This window comes from Leucopleurus acutus, assembly GCF_964270905.1.
Source record: "Leucopleurus acutus genome assembly, chromosome: 6".
NCBI classification, from domain to species: domain Eukaryota; kingdom Metazoa; phylum Chordata; class Mammalia; order Artiodactyla; family Delphinidae; genus Leucopleurus; species Leucopleurus acutus.
The window spans coordinates 29,670,585-29,691,900 of NC_139149.1; the positions used below are offsets into that span (position 1 = coordinate 29,670,585).

A 21,316-nucleotide genomic window follows, 5' to 3' on the forward strand; every position below is an offset into this window, starting at 1 on the left:
AACCTTTGGGAACATTCTCCTCAGATACCTTTAAAGATGAAATGTTAAAGCTATGATTTTTACTTGGTTATCAGAGAGTGAAAAAGGCTAATGACAAATTTCCTTACTTGCGTGGTTTATCTATCGACCCACAAAGTTTTATTAAGAATTTAGAAAAACACAAAATAAGAGACAAATTTTTATAACAAAGTTAATTCTAATTCCAAGAAAATACAAACAAATCCTAAAATTTTCATACCTGTTTTTGCAAAAATAGCAACTATTGCATTATTTATTTCTTGTCTTTGGTAATTTGAAAAGTCTGGTTATACCAAAATTAAAGTGAACTTAACTTATTGGGGTTAAGCCATGAATAGAGTTAAGAATTTAAAAATACTTTATTTTGAGAGTCATAAGAAAGAAACTTTGTCAATATAGATAATAGTATAAAATATTATACTTACAGTCTAGTTGTTTATAGCGATGAGAAATCAAAACACCTTTTGTTTTATCAACATCTAAAGCTAGGTACTCTACTGAACCATGGCCAAATTTTTGTACTCGAAATACACCATTTTTAGGTCCTGCTCCATATATATAATCTTCGAAGACATCAATCCTGTGTGGATGTAACAAGCCTAGAATTTTTTAAAAATGCAGTTGTAAGGGTTGCAATATAAATACTCAGACTTAAGAAAACTAAGTTTATCCAAGATCATATAGAAAATATTATTCCTGTTCATAAAAAACCTTTCAGAATTAGAATGTTTTTAATATTAGCTGTAACATTGTTAGGATTAATTTATTAGCAGTAGAAATATGCGAGATATTAAACTTGTCACTCAGAACATAAAAAACACTTCCATCATCACTTTAATCATCATCACCAACACAAAGCATTGGCTGGGGGACATATTATACACAGTAATATTTTCTGCTGTACAGTTTGCAAACAACAACAACAAAAAGCCTACAGGCCAAAGTTATCCATTGCTCAAAACCAGGAATTTACAAAATTATCATTTTGTGTTCTGTATAAAATTAATGGTCAAATTAGATTACCTGAATGACAATTTTATCAATCAATCATGAACTGATTTTAAACAGTAAAATCCTCCTCCAAAATTTGGCATTACTATTATCTGTTTTAGAAATGGGGTTAAGAAAACAAATTGGCAAATGGTAATCATACATATGACTAGTATGGCTGAGAAGAATAGTAATAATAATAACATTTTTTCATATTTTACAAAATGGCTATTATTTGAGAGAATTTATAAGAAATATAACTTTTGGTACTGAAATTTAAACAAGTAATATAACATTTATATTTCACTTACTATCTAAAGGTTGTAAAACATAAAATGCCTTTTAACACATATTTTCCTTCAATGTTCCTTGAAACAGTAAAATGTACACTTAAGCTAAAACAGGTAAATTTTTGCAATCAATTATGTGAATACGGAATTTTTTTCCATCTAGGGTTATCATACAAAAAACACACACTTCCAGTAAAGACACAGTGGAAGTTCAATGCAATTATTTTTCTTGAAACTTCTCTGATTTTGTTTAAAAAAAAAGGAAGCAAAGCAATATTCAGTAAATAAAATATGTAAATATAAAAACCTCAAGTATATATTGTGAACAATTGGTGTTAAATAGGTAAGCAGTTTTGGTAGGAAAGGGAAAGAAGAACAGAAGGGAAATCAATTAGTTTCATCAGAAAGAACTGAGATTGCTAGGCAAAAAAAGTGTGAGACACAGAAAGGAGTCAAAAATGAGAGTAAAAAATAGGAGGTAGACACAGAGATGGAGATATAAAAGGGTGCCACAAAAGAAGAGCACATGTAGATTCTGCAGTCACTTGTGTGAGAGGTAAGTTGTCATTTTTACATGTTGCTTTTCACATGGATGAGAATATCCCTATCAACTACCTAAAATAATAAGTTTTACTATGATGTTTTACTATATACAATAACTCATTTCCTACTTATCACTGCAATTTGAAATAAAAATTAGCGTTCACAGGCACTAATCTCGATTACTTGAAGTGTTCTGCTCAGAAAAGAACATCCATGGAAGCAAAAAACAGAATGAATATTTTTTGAATCCGGGTAGCAATGGACCACGTTTGTTCTAGAGTCAAGAAGTTCTTCTGGCCTGGCCTCTTTGTTATTCTAGTAAGAATGAAAATTGTAAGGAACAGTAAGAGCTATAAGTTGAAAAGAGAGAGAATTTGAGGAAATACAGAATGTAAAGCTTTCATATTATATTTATGTATCATTATTTAATACTTTCAGTGATAATTAAAAGCAAAAACAAGAGCACTTCACAAACCTTGTTTGCTGCTGACAGAGATTACTGAATCAGAGCCATCATATAGAACGCTGCCAATAACAGAGAGCTCAAGGTCGGCCCAGTATATCCGTTCACTGAAATGATCCACGGCCAGGCCTGCAAAATCAATACACACAGACAAATAACAGCAATACATTTGAGGTTATTTAAAATTATGTTTCTGCTCTTTTAATGTCTTATTATAATTGACATTTTTCTTCAGACATCTTAGAAATTACCCAGTCTATATCACAGTAGTGCAAAAATCAGAAAAACTGAAATAGCTTAATCCCTATCTGAAATACATGTGTATAGATTACATAGAATTTATTTAATAAACTGTGGCAAAAAAATCTTACTTCACATAGGGAAAGCCACCCTAGATATCTTTCCTTTCTACACTGCTTTCTTAATTATGGTTATTTTCTAAAAGAATTTCCCATGATACTTTCATCATTTAAATCACTTACCCAACCATTATTTAAAATAATTCAGTGTAATTAGTTATATTTTGAATCTTTTCATGAAGGTGCATTTCTCAGAATATAAAAGGTTCATGGGCTTAATCATAAGATACTTTCATCCACTTGGAGTTCGTCTACAGTGTTATGAAACACCTGTGTGCAGGATGAAGTATAAATTGACTAAAGATTGATGTTTATAGTAGGGAAGAATGAAGAGTAAATTTCTTAATTAAGGTTCTAGTTGTATTGATACTTGAATTTTTCACTCTATTTTTTTAGTCTAATCATTAATTTGCTCTGAGACTGTTTGTCCTTCTTTATATCATCAGTATCTGTTAGTGAATACCAATGGACTAACATAATATGTAGTAAAAAATCATGTTTTGCTATTTATTCAACTTTTTATGTTATATTTCATAATGTGATTGCAGTCTAGCCGGTGTCTTCTTGCACAGATATCAACACATATAATACCTTAAGTAAACTTCATTCAGTATAGAAGAGTAAGATCTATGACATATGAATTATATAACAAATCCTCACTGCTATAGATATTCAATTTTTACAACATAGCTAGTCTTTAGATATGACATACTTTGATAGTACAATGCAATCAAAATACCTTTGGCATCTGAATGCTAAAGAGCTTTCTGAATCAGCTCATTCAATAAAAAAACCGAGGTACCTCTCAATGGCAAGGCAACTGAATGAAAAGTATTTTCGAGTTTACACTAATTGTATTCCTGTGTAGATGCGCCAAGATTAACAATCAAAATGAAAGCATATCATGCTTCATTTCATTTGGGAATAATTCTTCAGTTCAGTGTGTAGATCTATCCCAAATGTAATCAAACTAAATATAAATATTTCTCCTCAAGTAAAATATAAAGATGTTCTATGCCCAATCAGCCTCTGAGAAATGAGTTAACAATGAAAACAAGTGGCCCATGTTTTACTAGTTTCTGCTCAATGATTAATTTGTTATTTTGAGTTATGCTGGGAATTAGGTTTTTGTTTCTTCATGTATAATTATGGGTAACATGAACCATAAAACCATCCAGCTTCCTGCTGCAGCCATTCTGTTTCAAAAAGGTTATCTCAGAAAGATTGAAAACGCTTTTCTTTCTCTCTCACCAGTGTAATACAATACTACATACTAGTACCTGGCAGCGTATGGTGCAAGGGAGGAGCTTTTTTTTTAAAAAAGCTGTTCCCAACATAATGCGTCTCTACATTTGAATATTAAATTTGTTAACCATATAAAAGAAGAAGACAATGGGTGTGTAATCTAATTTAATTACCAATATTGTTTCCTCAGATTCAGCAGCAGTAAAAATTTCTCAAACATGTCATACATTGCATTGTTAGTCTAGGCTTTAGACAAACATCTTCATCATCTCCAGTCCCATACCATACTATTTTGGATTGAATTACATCTAGATAAAAATTATATAACAAAGCTTTTAGATGAGTGGGATTTATATTCCCCCACATCCACAAATCAATGATTTTGATTTTTCCTTAAGCCTTTTAATAAAACAGATAGTCTTTTAAATTAAAAAGTTAAAAAAGGAGTCAACTTACTTTTTTGTTATAGAGATGAGTCAAGTTTATATGAAAGAACAAGTTCATTTCTATATCTTTAAAAATATCACATCTATTTTTTGTCTTTAACAAAGAAGCAATAATAAAATGGGGGAAAAATCAATTCCCAGGAAAGTTATTCTTATCTGAACTGGGAATGGTGAATATTTGGAACCAAGTCGGTGTAAGTACAGAAAATTTAAAATAAAATGTCATACTTGTTCTAATCAAGCATAATGGAATCACAGTTTGGAAGTGTTATGAAAGATAAAGTCTCAGTAAGTTTTAGGAGCACATGATAATGACCCTAATTGTGTATTCATTTTCTAAACATCTCCCATGATATCAAGACTACTGTTACATTTTAGGGATTTTTGAATCTAACTTTTGTTGAACTCTGAAATTTTCCAAGATCTTCCCACTAGTTCCCCTATTTCCACAATGAACTAAAAAGAAGAAAGAAAATGGTAAAAAAATCTTATGAGAAATGACCACAGTACCAATGTGATATTTAAGAGAGAAAACTTGGAGAGAGAAATAAATTAAAATCACTATGTTTTCAGAAAGAGAGGAAAGATTTTATACATTTTGTGTTAAAGGAAAGTCAAGATTTGTAAGGTAGTAACACCCAACAGGTGTGCACTACCCTATTCTTGATTTAAGAGGTATAAGAGGGGTCCAAAAAACTAAAAATACTTACCACTATGTCAAATTTATTTTTAAAAAATTGTTAAAAGTATTTTTTGAGATAGGTTGCCTACATAGGGTCTTAGATTCCGAACTACATTAAAGTTGTAATATATGTAATATATATATATATATATACACACACACACACACACACACCATACATGCACACACACATATCTACTTATGAATTTTAGTAAAATAATGTATCAAGGAATTGCAAAATAGTCCTTAAGTTTTTATCTATTTCATTTAATTAGAGATCTTTTGTTGGTCAATGACAAAGAATTTACTGAGTGAATCAAATAATTACGACTGGTCCAGGGCCAGTGTGTACTTGTTTATTCTCTCAGAAATTGCCACGATTTGAGAGGAGGGAAAGGTAACATAAATAAGCTTCTGGATATCAAATAATATGGTATTTAAATCAGACTCATGTAATTCTACATGCCCTTCTACTGCAGGGAAAACTGGAAAGTATCCTTATCTGACACAGAATTCACTAACTCAATACATATTTGTAAGGCAACTCCCTTGCACCATACACTGCCAGGTACTAGTATGTAGCAAAGAATAAAACAGATCATGTTCCTGCTCTCATGGAGCGTCCTACTCAACCACCACACAATTGATTGAATCAGAATATAGATTATGCTTCTTATATTTAATATAGGGCCTAACAAAACGAAGTGTGCCATTTGTTAAAAGAGATCTTAATACCATACCATGGGTTAGAGTGTTAAAAATTGCACGCATTCATCTCTTCATTCATTCAACATATAATTAGTCTTAAGCACATACTAATTACAGGCACTATAACATTCTACAGGGGATATAACAAGAATATCCATTATGGTTTTGGTTTAACCTGTTATGGTCTTGCTGGGCACATAGATTATACATTAAGGAGTCAATGATCTACTATATCATTAAAGCAGTAGATTATGGAGTACCAAGTTTGGAGATAACGAGTGCTTTCAAAGCCCAGAAAATTGAGGTATTCTCATGAGTTTGGAAAGGAGGCAATGGCAGTGCTGGTGGTGAGCAAATACAGGGCTGTCTGGGTAGTGGGCTAACTATCCGATCAGTACAATTCCAACCCTAGAATGCACAGAGGTTATATAAAGGGACAGAGACAATTTTCTATCTATTCCTATTGCTGTTCATAATGCTGATATCACCTTCACTCTATTGAAGTACAGAGTATAACCAAATGCACTGCATCCTAGTGCACAGAGTCATTCATGGATGCATCAGGAAAGACAGAATTTCCTTTAAACCCCAAACGTAAAGAACAAGATGTTACACATGGAGGGAAACAGAGGCATTATTATAGTTACTGATTTCATATAATAACTTTGGAGTCAGGTCAAATATTTATAAACATACACCAACAAAAGAGAGAATATAGGTAAGAATAAGTCTAAGATGTTTCTAGGAAGACATGAGCAATGAATGTACATCCATGTAAGGATATCTTATAGAATATATTTGCATAAGTGCACGTCCTCCCACATATAACATGCATATATACATACAGATGCAGAATGACTAACTGCCAGCTTTTCATTGTTACTTTCTAGTAATGTGCTATTTATAAAATCTAAATTATCTATTATTTCCTAAAAATCTTCTGAGATTTGTTTTTGACTCATTTGTATATCAATAACATTTGGCATGCCATACTTAAGAGTTATTAAAGATAAAGACAACACCGAGTGATGTTTCTGCTTGATGGAATAAAATTCTGCCTAATTATATAAGACTAGCATTTCCAATATTAAGAAATTCACTTATTAAGCAGGTCGGCATGAAATAAAGCAATAAATTTTTACATGTGGTGTGTGGACTTTTTAAATCTTACAGAATTCTAATTGATATACAATGAGAAAATTAATCAAATTAACAAAATATACTAAATGACACTTTTAAATGTGGATAAAAATAATAATTGGTCCCCTTAAAACTAGAATTGCACCTGTGAGCCTCTCGGCACTATAGGACTGGCAGTAGAAATACATTCACAGGACAACTAACTGCTGAACAATCATCGACAGGAAGACACTGGAACTCACCAAAAAAGATACCCCACATCCAAAGACAAAGGAGAAGCCACAATGAGACGGTAGGAGGGGCACAATCACAATAAAATCAAATCCCATAACTGCTGGGTGGGTGACTTACAAACTGGAGAACAATTATATCACAGAAGTACACCCACTGAGTGAAGGTTCTGAGCTTCACATCAGTCTTCCCAACCTGGGGGTCCGGCAATGGGAGGAGGAATTCCCAGAGAATCACACTTTGAGGGCTAGCAGGATTTGATTACAGGACTTTGACAGGACTAGGGGAAACAGAGACTCCACTCTTGGAGGGAACACACAAAGTAGTGTGAGCATCAGGTCCCAGCAGGAAGGAGTAGTGAACCAATATGAGACTGAACCACAGCTACCTGCTAGTGTTGGAGGGTCTCCTGCAGAGGCGGGGAGGGGGTGTGTGTGGCTGTGGCACACCGTGGGAACAAGGACACTGGCAGCAGAAGTTCTGGGAAATACTCCTTGGTGGGAGCCCTCCCAGAGCACCAAAGAGCCTGTAGGCTCCAGTGCTGGGTTGCCTCAGGCCAAAAATAAACAAGGAGGGGACTCAGCCCCACCCATCAGCAGACAAGTGGATTAAAGTTTTACTGACCTCTGCCCACCAGAATAACACCCAGCTCTACCCACCACCAGTCCCTCCCATCAGGAAGCTTGCACAAGCCTCTTAGATAGCCTCATCCACCAGAGGGCAGACAGCAGAAGCAAGAAGAACTACAATCCTGAAGCATGTGGAATGAAAACCACATTCACAGAAAGACAGACAAAATGAAAAGGCAGAGGACTAGGTAACAGATGAAGGAACAAGATAAAACCCCAGAAAAATGACTAAATTAAGTGGAGATAGGCAACTTTCCAGAAAAAGAATTCAAAATAATGAAAGGGAAGATGATGTAAGACCTTGGAAAAAGAATTGAGGCAAAGATCAAGAAGATGCAAGAAATGTTTAACAAAGACCTAGAAGAATTAAAGACCAAACAAACAGATGAACAATACAATAACTGAAATGAAAAACACACTAGAAGGAATCAATAGCAGAATAACTGAGGCATAAGAACAGATAAGTTACCTGGATGACAGAATGGTGGAATTCACTGCTGCAGAACAGAATAAAGAAAAAAGAATGAAAAGAAATGAAGACAGCCTAGGAGACCTCTGGGACAACATTAAACACACCAACATTCCCATTATAGGAGTCCCAGGAGGAGAAGAGAGAAAGAAAGGACCCAAGAAAATACTTGAAGCGATTATAGTTGAAACTTCCCGAAAATGGGAAAGAAAATAGCCACCCAAGTCCAGGGAGCGCAGTGAGTCCCAGGCAGGGTAAACCCAAGGAGGAACATGCCGAGACACATAGTAATCAAACTGACAAAAATTAAAAACAAAGAAAAATTACTAAAAGCAACAAGGGAAAAATGACAAATAACATACAAGGGAACTATCAAAAGGTTAACAGCTGATTTCTCAGCAGAAACTCTACAAGCCAGAAGGGAGTGGCACGATATATTTAAAGTGATGAAAGGGAAAAATCTACAACCAAGATCACTCTACCAAGCAAGGATCTCATTCAGATATGATGAAGAAATCAAAAGCTTTACAGACAAGCAAAATCTAAGAGAATTCAGCAACACCAAACCAGCTCTACAACAAATGCTAAAAGAACTTCTCCAAGGTCGAAACACAAGAGAAGAAAAGGACCTAAAAAACAAACCCAGGGCTTCCCTGGTGGCGCAGTGGTTGAGAGTCCGCCTGCCGATGCAGGGGACGCGGGTTCGTGCCCCGGTCCGGGAAGATCCCACATGCCGCGGAGCGGCTGGGCCCGTGAGCCATGGCCGCTGAGCCTGCGCGTCTGGAGCCTGTGCTCCATGATGGGAGAGGCCACAACAGTGAGAGGCCCGCGTACCGCAAAAAAAAAAAAAAAAAATGGTAATGGGAAAATACATATCGGTAATCATCTTAAATATTAATGGATTAAATGCTCCAACCAAAAGACACAGGCTCACTGAATGGATACAAAAACAAGACCCATATATATACTGTCTACAAGAGACCCACTTCAGACCTAGGGACACATACAGACTGAAAGTGAGGGGATGGAAAAAGATACTCCATGCAAATGGAAATCAAAAGAGAGCTGGAGTAGCAATACTCATAGCAGGTAAAATAGACATTAAAATAAAGAATGTAACAAGAGACAAGGAAGGACACTACATAATGATCAAGGGATCAATCCAAGAAGAAGATATAAGATTTATAACTATATATGTACCCAACATAGAAGCACCTCAACACATAAGGTAAATGGTAACAAGCTATAAAAGAGGAAATAAATAGTAACACAATAATAGTGGGGAACACCTCACTTACACCAAGGGACAGATAATCCAGACAGAACATTAATAAGGAAACACAACCTTTAAATGACACAATAGACCCGATAGATTAATTGATATTTATAGGACATTCCATCTGAAAACAGCAGATTACACTTTCTTCTCAAGTGCACACAGAACATTCTCCAGGATAGATCACATCTTAGCTCACAAATCAAGCCTCAGTAAATTTAAGAAAATTGAAATCATAGCAAGAATCTTTTCTGACCACAACACTATGAGATTAGAAATCAGCTGAAGGGAAAAAAAATGTAAAATACACAAACACATGGAGGCTAAACCATATGTTACTAAATTACCAAGAGATCACTGAAGAAATCAAAGAGGAAATCAAAAAATACATAGAGACAAATGAAAATGAAAACATGACAATCCAAAACCTATGTGATGCAACAAAAGCATTTTTAAGAGGGAAGTTTATAGCAATGAAATCCCACCTCAAAAAACAAGAAAAATCTCAAATAAACAACCTAACCTTACACCTAAAGGAACTAGAGAAAGAAGAACAAGCAAAACTCAAAGTTAGTAGAAGGAAAGAAATCATAAAGATCAGAGCAGAAATAAATGAAATAGAAACAAAGAAAACAACAGCAAAGATCAATAAAACTAAAATCTGGTTCTTTGAGAAGATAAACAAAATTGATAAACCTTTAGCCAGACTCATCAAGAAAAAGACAGAGAGGATTCAAATCAATAAAGTTAGAAATGAAAAAGGAGAAGTTACAATGGACACAGCAGAAATACAAAGCATCCTAAGAGACTACTACAAGCAACTCTACGCCAGTAAAATGGACAACCTGGAGAAATGGACAAATTCTTAGAAAGGTATAGCCTTCCAAGACTGAACCAGGAAGAAATAAAAAATGTGAACAGACCAATCACAAGCAGTGAAATTGAAACTGTGATTAAAAATCTTCCAACAAACAAAAGTCCAGGACCAGATGGCTTCACAGGTGAAGTCTATCAAACATTTACAGAAGAGCTAACACCCATCCTCTCAAACTCTTCCAAAAAATTGCAGAAGAAGGAACACTCCCAAACTCATTCTACAAAGCCACCATCACCCTGATACGAAAATCAAAGACACTGCAAAAAAAGAAAATTACAGACTAATATAGAAAAATGAATATAGATGCAAAAATCCACAAAATACTAGCAAACAGAATCCAACAACACACTAAAAGTGTCATACATCTTCATCAAGCGGGATTTATCCCAGGAATGCAAGGATTCTTCAATATATGAAAATCAATTAATGCAATACACCATATTAACAAAGGGAAGAATAAAAACCATATGATCATCTTAATAGATGCAGAAAAAGCTTTTGACAAAATTAAACACCCATTTATGATAAAAACTCTCCAGAAAGTGGGCATAGAGGGAACCTACCTCAACATAAGAAAGGCCATATATGACAAACCCACAGCAAACATCATTCTCATTGGTGAAAAACTGAAAACATTCCTTCTAAGATCAGGAACAAGACATGATGTCCAGTCTCACCACTATTATTCAACATAGCTTTGGAAGTCTTAGCCATGGCAATCAGAGAAGAAAAAGATATAAAAGAATACAAATTGGAAGAGAAGAAGTAAAACTGTCACTGTTTGCAGATGACATGATACTATATGTAGAGAATCCTAAAGATGCCAGCAGAAAATTACTAGAGCTAATCAATGAATTTGGTAAAGTTGCAGGATACAAAATTAATGCACAGAAATCTCTTGCATTCCTACACACTAACAACGAAAGATCAGAAAGAGAAATTAAGGAAACAATCCCATTCACCATTGCAACAAAAAGAATAAAACACCTAGGAATAAACCTACCTAAGGAGGTAAAAGATCTGTACTCAGAAAACTATGACCCTGATGAAAGAAATCAAAGGTAACACAAAAAGATGGAGAGACATACCATGCTCTTGGATTGGAAGAACCAATGTTGTGAAAATGACTATACTACCCAAAGCAATCTACAGATTCAATGCAATCCCTATGAAATTACCAATGGCATTTTTTACAGAACTAGAACAAAATATTTCACAATTTGTATGGAGACACAAAAGACCCCAAATAGCCAAAGCAATCTTGAGGGGAAAAAATGGAATTGGAGGAATCAGGCTCCCTGACTTCAGACTATACTACAAAGCCACAGTAATCAAGACAGTATGGTACTGGCACAAAAATAGAAATATAGATCAATGGAACAGGATAGAAAGCCCAGAGATAAACCCACGCACTTATAAATGCACAACTAATCTATGGCAAAGGAGTCAAGGATATACAATGGAGAAAAGACAGTCTCTTCAATAAGTGGTGCTGGGAAAACTGGACAGCTACATGTAAAAGAATGAAATTAGAACACTCCCTAACACCATACACAAAAATAAACTCAAAATGGATTAAAGTCCTAAATGTAAGACCAGACACCATAAAATTCTTAGAGGAAAACATAGGAAGAACACTCTCTGACATAAATCACAGCAAGATCTTTTTTGACCCACCTTCTAGAGAAATGGAAATAAAAACAAAAATAAACAAATGGGACCTAATGAAACTTACAAGCCTTTGCACAGCAAAGGGAACTATAAACAAGATGAAAAGACAACACTTAGAATGGGAGAAAACATTTGCAAATGAATCAATGGACAAAGGATGAATTGCCAAAATATATAAACAACTCATGCAGCTCAATATTAAAAAAACAAACAACCCAATCAAAAAATGTGCAGAAGACCTAATCAGACATTTCTCCAAAGAAGACATACAGATGGCCAAGAGGCACATGAAAAGCTGCTCAACATCACTAATTATTAGAGAAATGCAAATCAAAACTACAATCACCTGATACTGGTTAGAATGGGTATCATCAGAAAATCTACAAACGACAAATGCTGGAGAGGGTGTGGAGATAAAGGAACCCTCTTGTACTATTGGTGGGAATGTAAATTGATACAGCCACTATGGATAACAATATGGAGATTCCTTAAAAAACTAAAAGTAGAATTACTATATGACCCAGCAATCCCACCTCTGGGCATATACCCAGAGAAAACCATAATTCAAAAAGACACATGCAGCCCAATGTTCATTACAGCACTATTTACAATAGCCAGGTCATGGAAGCAAGCTAAACGTCCACTGATAGACGAATGGATAAAGAAGATGTGGTACATATATACAATGGAATATTACTCAGCCATAAAAAGGAACAAAATTGGGTCATTTGTAGAGATGTGGATGGACCTAGAGACTGTCATACAGAGTGAAGAAAGTCTGAAATATACAAAGATTGTATATTAACGTATATATGTGGAATCTAGAATAATGATACAGATGAACCAGTCTGTAGGCAGAAATAGAGACACAGAGGTAGAGAACAAATGTATGGACACCAAGAGGGGAAAGTAGGGGGGGCAGTGGTATTGGTGGGATGAATTGGGAGATTGTGTTTGACATATATATACTAATATGTATAAAATAGATAACTAATAAGAACCTGCTGTATAAAAATAAAATAAAATAAAATTCAAAAAAAAAGGAAATACATTCACAGGCCAGATGCCATCAAAAAAAATAAAATTCGGGTTATGGAGTTATGGTGGACAAGGTACAAATGCAAGGCTCTAGTACGTGGCATATTATTTCTATAATTATTCTTAGTCTCTTAGGTATTCAAGAAATTATACTAATCAATTTACATTGGTGTTAACTTCTGATATAAATGAATTGTTATAAATTCTCTGTAAGGTAAATATTATCATATGCATTTTACAAATAAGAACATTGGTGCTGAAAAGTTTATGCAGGTTGTGCAATTTTAACTCAAGCCTATATAAATGGAAGGCTTATACTCTTTCTAGGACTCCATATTTCTTCTGTCTAATACACTATGCTATGCCCAATAGGGTATACCATCTTCCTTTTGAAACTTTTCTGTCAGCTATTATGGCACTGAATTCTGTTGCTTTGCTCCTATTGCTCAAACACCTCTGTAGTCTTTATTTTTGATCCTGACTCTTCTGAATATAAGCATCTCACACATTTCTACCCTAAGAAGCCTCTGTTTTCTCCTCCCTTGTCTATCTTAACTCCAGCAACTTTAAATCGTCGGTTTTCTATTGCCAGTTCTCTGAACTAAGTTTCTAGTTCTGCTTTGAGCTCCAGAACTAAAATCTCCAATTTTCTCTGAGATATCTCCATCTGATTGACTTATGTTGGTCATGTCCACAACTACAACACATGACAGCAAGGAAATAACACTCCCTTCATAAATAAATTTCCCAAGAATGCCTGTCTCAGATTCCCTCATAAGAACCCTCAGACAGGCAATTCTATACATTGCTTCCTGAGTCATTTTTTAAAATGAAAATAATGTTATGTATACTATGGCTATGTAAGATGTTAACGTCAGAGAAGCTTTTTTTAAATCAATTGTCCAACCTTTCTACTGAATAAAAGTCTAAAATTAGTTAAAAATAAAAAAGTTAAGAAAAAGAAGTACAAAGTTCTTTAAAAAATAAAATAGTGTTTGAGCAGATCATGCCACTTTCCTCAAAATCCCCAGTGGCTTGCTTCCCTTAAAGCTAGAATAGAATCCAGTCCTTATCAGTGTGTTCCAGGTCCTGGATGATCTGACTTTGGTCACCTTGTCACTCTCACATCTACTATTCTCCCGAGTTGATCATATGCTTCTAGGCATACAGCCATCCCTTGGTGTCTGCAGGGGATTGGTTATAGGATCCCCCATGAATATCAAAACCTGCAAACGCTCAAGTCCTTTATATAAAATGGCATATTATAGTCAGCCCTCGGTGTCTGTGGGTTCAGTAAATTCAACCTACCATGGATACGGAGCGCCAACTGTCCTAACATTACTGCTGTTTCTTACACATGCTAAGTTCTTTCCTAACTCATAACTTGCCATTCTGTCTACTTGGAAAGCTCTTTCTTCACATAATCACATAGTTTGCTATCTCTCTTTATTCAGTCATCTTCTCAAATACCACCTTTCTAGAGATGACTACTTTGATAATCATAACTAAAATAGTACCTTCCCATAACTGCCCATCTCTTATATTTTGTCTTCTATATAGCTTTTATAATTACCTGACATGATGTATCCTACATATTCTATCCTATACAGGAAAGTAAGTTTCCTGAGAATTGGAACTCTCTTCACAAGGGCAGGAACTTATTTCTTCAGCATCTGGAACAATTTCTGTCACCAGGTGAGTGTTCAATTAGTATTTGTTAAATCACTGAATTGAGACACACCTACATAAATAAACTAAATCCCAATGATTGTTCCTTCCTATAAGAGTAAAAACAATCTACTTGGAAGAAAAGGCATAAGGCACATTAAAAGTAATAAAAATATAAGTACCAAATATAAAGTTTCAACTTTATATTGTTAAATAACATATGCTATAGAAAGCTTAATTGTTAAATAACATATGCTAAGCCTAATTGCAAAATAACATATGCTATAGACAATGTATTGTGTCCTTTTTGATGGGGATGTAGTGGGAGGGGGTGTGGGATGGCACAAAAATCTCTGAGGCTTCTGCAGTATGAAAATATTTTATTGAGGAAGTACTAAACTTAGACCTTACAAGACTGGTAAGATTCCTCTAGGTACACAAAAGTTGGAAGGGCATTCTAGATGAGGGATCTGGGAGGAAAATGGCATAGGAGAAAGAACAGGAATGCAGAAAAAAGACCTGAGCTCCTGAACAGTCCTGGAAGTACAGAGAGTATAGACTGGTAGTTTAGATGACATGGCTGGAAGGGAGATTAAAGCCAGATTGAAAAGAGCTGTGAGTGTCTTTCACAAAAGTTGTTTATATGTTCCCACCTGTCTATCCATTTAGTCTCTCATCCTCTAGGAATATTACCATCTATCCCAATATCATTAACACATAGCTGTAAAAACACCCTAACACAATGCTATAAACTGTCAAAATTTCATGCAGGTGAAATCCTACTTATAACTTAGGTAATTGTCAAATAATATCCCCATAATATCACCAGCAGTATGGTAAGAACCTGACTTTCAAGTTGGGAAAGTACAACAAGAAATGTTAATGACTTTTATAAAGTCAAAATATAAATTATTTTATCTGCTTGTAAAAATGATTATATTGCCAACAAAACTAGAAAGAAAGGCAATACTATTATACTTAGCACACTACTTCACATTTTAGACTGTGTGGGACACATATCATACCTGTGGGTCTCTGTAAATTCTTTTGTACTAAAATTCTTCTCAGAGTACCGTCCATGGCCGCTTCTTCTATGTGGGAGTGGTCCCCAACAATCGTCCAGTACATCATCCTGAAGAGATAGGTCAAGTTGGTTAGCCTGGTGAATGTGCTTAGCCTGGTGAATGCGCTGTTACAACCCAAAACAGGGTCTCTTCAGACCCTGTGCATCAGAATCACCTTAGAGTCCCTGAAAATTGCCTGAAAAAGCAGATTTCTGGACCCAACTCTAAACCTACAGAGTGAGTACCTCCAAGAGGGGGCCCCAGGAGTCAACAATGTAAAAGTCGTACCTATTCCCTAAAATTTGAGAGCCACTGTTTAATAGGCTCACTTGATAGGCAAAGTTCAATTTTGAAAATTTCCTTAAAATTTTAGAAGAAAAATATTTCTAACACTTGAAATTATCTTCTTATCATGACAGAATATTCATTTTACTATAGATGATGCATCAGTATGCTTTTGTTTTTGATATAGTAACTATTTTCTCAGACATAAATAATTTTCTCACTTAGAAGACACCACATAAAATAATTCTAGTAAGTAAACAGCAGTTGCCTCTTTTTACTCAGGATCTAATGATCCACTTATGGGTGATTAGGAGTTTTATTTAACATTTCCCTATTTCCTTTTTGGTCATTGCTTATAAATAAGAAATAAGACAGTAAAAAAGGAAAAAATCAAGCCGAGTAAAGGGAATATTTGTGTTAAATTGTTTAAATTTGTTTATACATATGCCTCCATTTTTTATTACCAGAAATAGCCCGTCACTAATATCCTACACTTAACATGTTTAATATTATTTTTAATGTCTCAAAAATTCGATTTTAGATTAACTACAGTGGTTATGTTTTTCACATCAGTTTCATTAATCTGAATGCACACAAAACATATACACTGAATGTACACATAACATACACTAAATGTATAAAGTAGCAAATGTTCAGGAAGAAGAATATATTTTGCACCACCATTTGGTGTGAAAAGGACATGCTTTTGTGCAGAAGGAGTAGAGGGATTTTCAGAAGTCTTGTGAATCTATTATACGTTGAACACTCTTCCAGAAACAACACTACAGAGCATGGGTGGGACAATCTGTAAAAATGGATACTCATATCAAGAAATATAAATAACCAGGTCATTAACCTACCCTCTTTTAGGATTTACAGCAATAGCATAGGGTTCTCCAGCCATATTTGTTAAGAGTCTGGTGCAGTTGGGGCCATTCAGCTGTCCTACGTTGATAGAGTATCTCAGACTGGTCCAGTGAGTAGTGTAGTAACTGAACCAGTGCATTCTAGAATGGTCAGTCCAATAAATATTTCCAGCAACCCAGTCAACTGCAACATCCCTGGGCCTTTTAAATTCAGGACACTAAAAGAAAACAAAACAACAAACCACAGTATTTTCAAAAGCAAATTGGTGGAGTTTTCTATATCTATACATTGAGATTGTTTGGGAATCTTCTTAACATGGTCAGGTGTTAATTGTTACATAGATTTTTTTAAATCCCCAACATACTTTATTTTTAGTTTTTATAGATGTATAATTTCACAAATCCTAAGTATACAACTCACTGGAGTTTTACCTATCACTGCCCCTGTTTAACCACCACCCTACTAGAATACTTCCAGAATTGTAGAAGGTTCACTTGTGACCTCTCCCAGTAAGTATTTCTCTTAGAATAAGCATAATCCTAACATCTAAATCACAGATTAGCTTAAACAAATCCACATAAACAGAATCATACTCTTCTATTCCTGACTTCTTTGACTCAACATCATGTTTGTGAAATACACCCATATTGGTGTGCATGTCAGTTATTAATTACTTTTTATTTCTGGATAATATTTCAGAATATGAAATATTATTCATGAATATATATCAATTTGTTTACCATTTTACTGGTAATATATATATTGCTTGTTTACAATTTTAGGCCATTACAAATAAAATTATGAATATTCCTTTACGTGTCTTTTGGTGGACACAAACTCTCATTTCTGTTGAGTATTTAACAAGAAATAGAACGGTTGAGTCTTAAGATATACTTATGATTGCTTAAATAGATAGGGCTAGAATTTTTTTTTCAAAGAGTCTGTACCAATATTCACTCTTTTCAGGAATTTAAGAAAGTTCCAGTTGCTCTACATCCTTACCATATATAATTTGATTTAAAATTGAAACAGAAAGTTAATACAAATAGACACATTTAGAGAGATACTATATTTAAATGTCTTTTGAGGAAAGTTACAATCTCTGTCATTTATATTAAATCTGCTAGCTTGGATTTTCTGCGCAATAGTATATTACTGAAATATTGTGAGACAAAGGTAAGAGGGTTCATTGGGAATAGACAGCAAGGAAAATAACGTATGCTGTGCCCTTCAATTAACTTGATCACTTTGAGCAGGAACTAGTGTAGTAATTAATTTGACGTGGTCAGGTTTATTGTGTATAAACAAAAGTGAGAAGAAATTCTCAGGGGTATTATTATGAAGAATAGAAACAATTATTTGAAGGTCATTATAACTAGACATGTAGTCAATGTGTAAGAGCATTGTTAGGGCCTGGTAACCAGTGGAAATATGGGTTTTTAACACATGACTGTTTCTTCTGTGATTTACCAGTGAACACATTTTATTAAAGAGTGGGCTTGGATTAAAAGAAAACAAACCGAACTTCTCAAAAAGAACGTGAGATGCCAAGAAACAGGAATTACAAGTCACTGTCTGCCGTGTGATTACTGAGATCTCAAAGAAGGAAAAATATGGCTTGAACTAAATACAGAACTCACAGAAATTTCTAATGACCTTTATTATCAATCTTTTCACTTATTGGTTTAAAAACTAAAATTATGAAATTTTACAGTAATCTACTTCTCAACTCTAATAAATACTCTCCATCTACCCAGTGATATCTCATAGCTAACTGAAGTTAAATAAAAGCACTCTACAGTACAACATGGTCTAAACATGCCATATAAATAATATTCATAAATGGGTAGACTATAAAGATTTGTCCTAGCCAAAACACAAAATCATTTTCAAGTGTTCCAATATTATGTAAATTAATTGTAATTCTTTTGTTTTTTTCTGATTTGGCAGCACTTTAAACATATCGGACGAGGGGAAGATGGTGGAAGAGTAAGACGCGGAGATCACCTTCCTCCTCACAGATACACAAGAAATACATCTACACGTGGAATAACTCCTACAGAACGCCTACTGAACGCTGGCAGAAGACCTCAGACCTCCCAAAAGTCAAGAAAGTCCCCACGTACCTGGGTAGGGCAAAAGAAAAAAGAATAAACAGAGACAAAAGGATAGGGACGGGACCTGCACCAGTAGGAGGGAGCCGTGAAGGAGGAAATGTTTCCACACACTAGGAGCCCCTTCGCGGGCAGAGACTGCGGGAGGCGGAAGGGGGAAGCTTCGGAGACAAGGAGGAGAGCACAGCAACAGGGGTGCGGAGGGCAAAACGGAGAGATTCCCGCACAGAGGATCGGTGCCGACCGGTACTCACCAGCCTGAGAGGCTTGTCTGCTCACCCGCCGGGGCGGGCAGGGCTGGGAGCTGAGGCTTGGGCTTCAGGGAGAGGTCGGAGCGCAGGGAGAGGACTGGGGTTGGCTGCGTGAACACAGCCTGAAGGGGTTAGTGCACCACGGCTAGCCGGGAGGGAGTCCAGAAAAAGTCTGCACCTGTCGAAGACGCAAGAGACTTTTTCTTCCCTCTTTGTTTCCTGTTACGCGAGGAGAGGGGATTAAGAGCGCTGCTTAAAGGAGCTCCAGAGACTGGCGCAAGCCGCGGCTAAAAGCGCGGACCCCAGAGACGGGCATGAGATGCTAAGGCTGCTGCTGCTGCTGCCACCAAGAAGCCTGTGTGCGAGCACAGGTCACTATCCACACACCCCTTCCGGGGAGCCTGTGCAGCCCGCCACTGCCAGGGTCCCGGGATCCAGGGACAACTTCCCCTGGAGAACGCACCTCAGGCTGGTGCAACATCACGCAGGCCTCTGCCGCCGCAGGCTCGCCCCGCACTCCGTACCCCTCCCTCCCCTCGGCCTGAGTGAGCCAGAGTCCACGAAGCAGCTGCTCCTTTAACCCCGTCCTGTCTGAGTGAAGAACAAACGCCCTCCAGCGACCTACACGCAGAGGCGGGGCCAAATCCAAAGCTGAGCCCTGGGAGCTGTGAGAACAAAGAAGAGAAAGGGAAATCTCTCCCAGCAGCCTCAGAAGCAGTGGATTAAAGCTCCACAATCAACTTGATGTACCCTGCATCTGTGGAATACCTGAATAGACAACGAATCATCCCAAATTGAGAAGGTGGACTTTGAGAGCAAGATTTATGATTTTTTCCCCTTTTCCTCTTTTTGTGAGTGTGTATGCCTCTGGGTGAGATTTTGTCTGTATAGCTTTGCTTCCACCATTTGTCCTAGGGTTCTATCCGTTTTTTTTTTTTTTTTCTTTAAAAAATTTTTTCTTTTAATAATTATTTTATATTTTAATAACTTTATTTTTTATCTTACTTTATTGTATTTTATCTTCTTTCTTTCTTTCCCTCCCTCCTCCGTCCCTCCCTCCCTTCTTTCTTCCTTTCTTTCTTTTTTTTCTTATCTTTCTTTCTTTCTTTCTACTTTATCTCCCTTGTATTCTGAGCCGTGTGGATGAAAGGCTCTTGGTGCTGCAGTCAGGAGTCAGTGCTATGCCTCTGAGGTGGGAGAGCCAACTTCAGGACACTGGTCCACAAGAGACCTCCCAGCTCCCCATAATATCAAACAGTGAAAATCTCCCAGAGATCTCCATCTCAACACCAGCACCCAGCTTCACTCAATGACCAGCAAGATATAGTGCTGGACACCCTATGCCAAACAACTAGCAAGACAAGAACACAACCTCACCCATTAGCAGAGAGGCTGCCTAAAAACATAATAAGTCCACAGACAACCCAAAACACACCAACAGACGTGGAACTGCCCACCAGAAAGACAAGATCCAGTCTCTTCCACCAGAACACAGGCACTAGTCCCCTCCACCAGGAAGCCTACACAACCCACTGAACCAACTTTAACCACTGGGGACAGACACAAAAACAACGGTAACTACGAACCTGCAGCCTGCAAAAAAGAGACCCCACAGTAAGATAAGCAAAATGAGAAACAGAAAAACACACAGCAGGTGAAGGAGCAAGATAAAAACCCACCAGACCTAACAAATGAAGAGGAAATAGGCAGTCTACCTGAAAGAGAATTCAGAATAATGATAATAAAGATGATCCAAAATCTGGAAATAGAATAGACAAAATGCAAGACATTTAACAAGGACCTAGAAGAACTAAAGATGAAACAAGCAATGATGAACAACACAATAAATGAAATTAAAAATACTCTAGATGGGATCAATAGCAGAATAACTGAGGCAGAAGAATGGATAAGTGACCTGGAAGATAAAATAGTGGAAATAACTACTGCAGAGCAGAATAAAGAAAAAAGAATGAAAAGAAATGAGGACAGTCT

General features: G+C 36.1%; 1 protein-coding gene across 1 annotated transcript in view; it reads right to left on the reverse strand.

The window, feature by feature from the left end:
- Positions 1-21,316, reverse strand: part of LRP1B (LDL receptor related protein 1B) — a gene marked incomplete at its 3' end in the record, with an annotated part of 1,833,965 nt that overhangs the window by 94,158 nt on the left and 1,718,491 nt on the right. Inside the window, exons 78-81 of the mRNA XM_082841888.1 lie at positions 16,953-17,176; positions 15,769-15,875; positions 2,317-2,433; positions 444-617 (exon numbers count right to left, since the gene is read on the reverse strand). Of these exons, the coding sequence (XP_082698014.1) occupies positions 444-617; positions 2,317-2,433; positions 15,769-15,875; positions 16,953-17,176 (622 nt within the window). The remainder of the gene's footprint in view (positions 1-443; positions 618-2,316; positions 2,434-15,768; positions 15,876-16,952; positions 17,177-21,316) is intronic.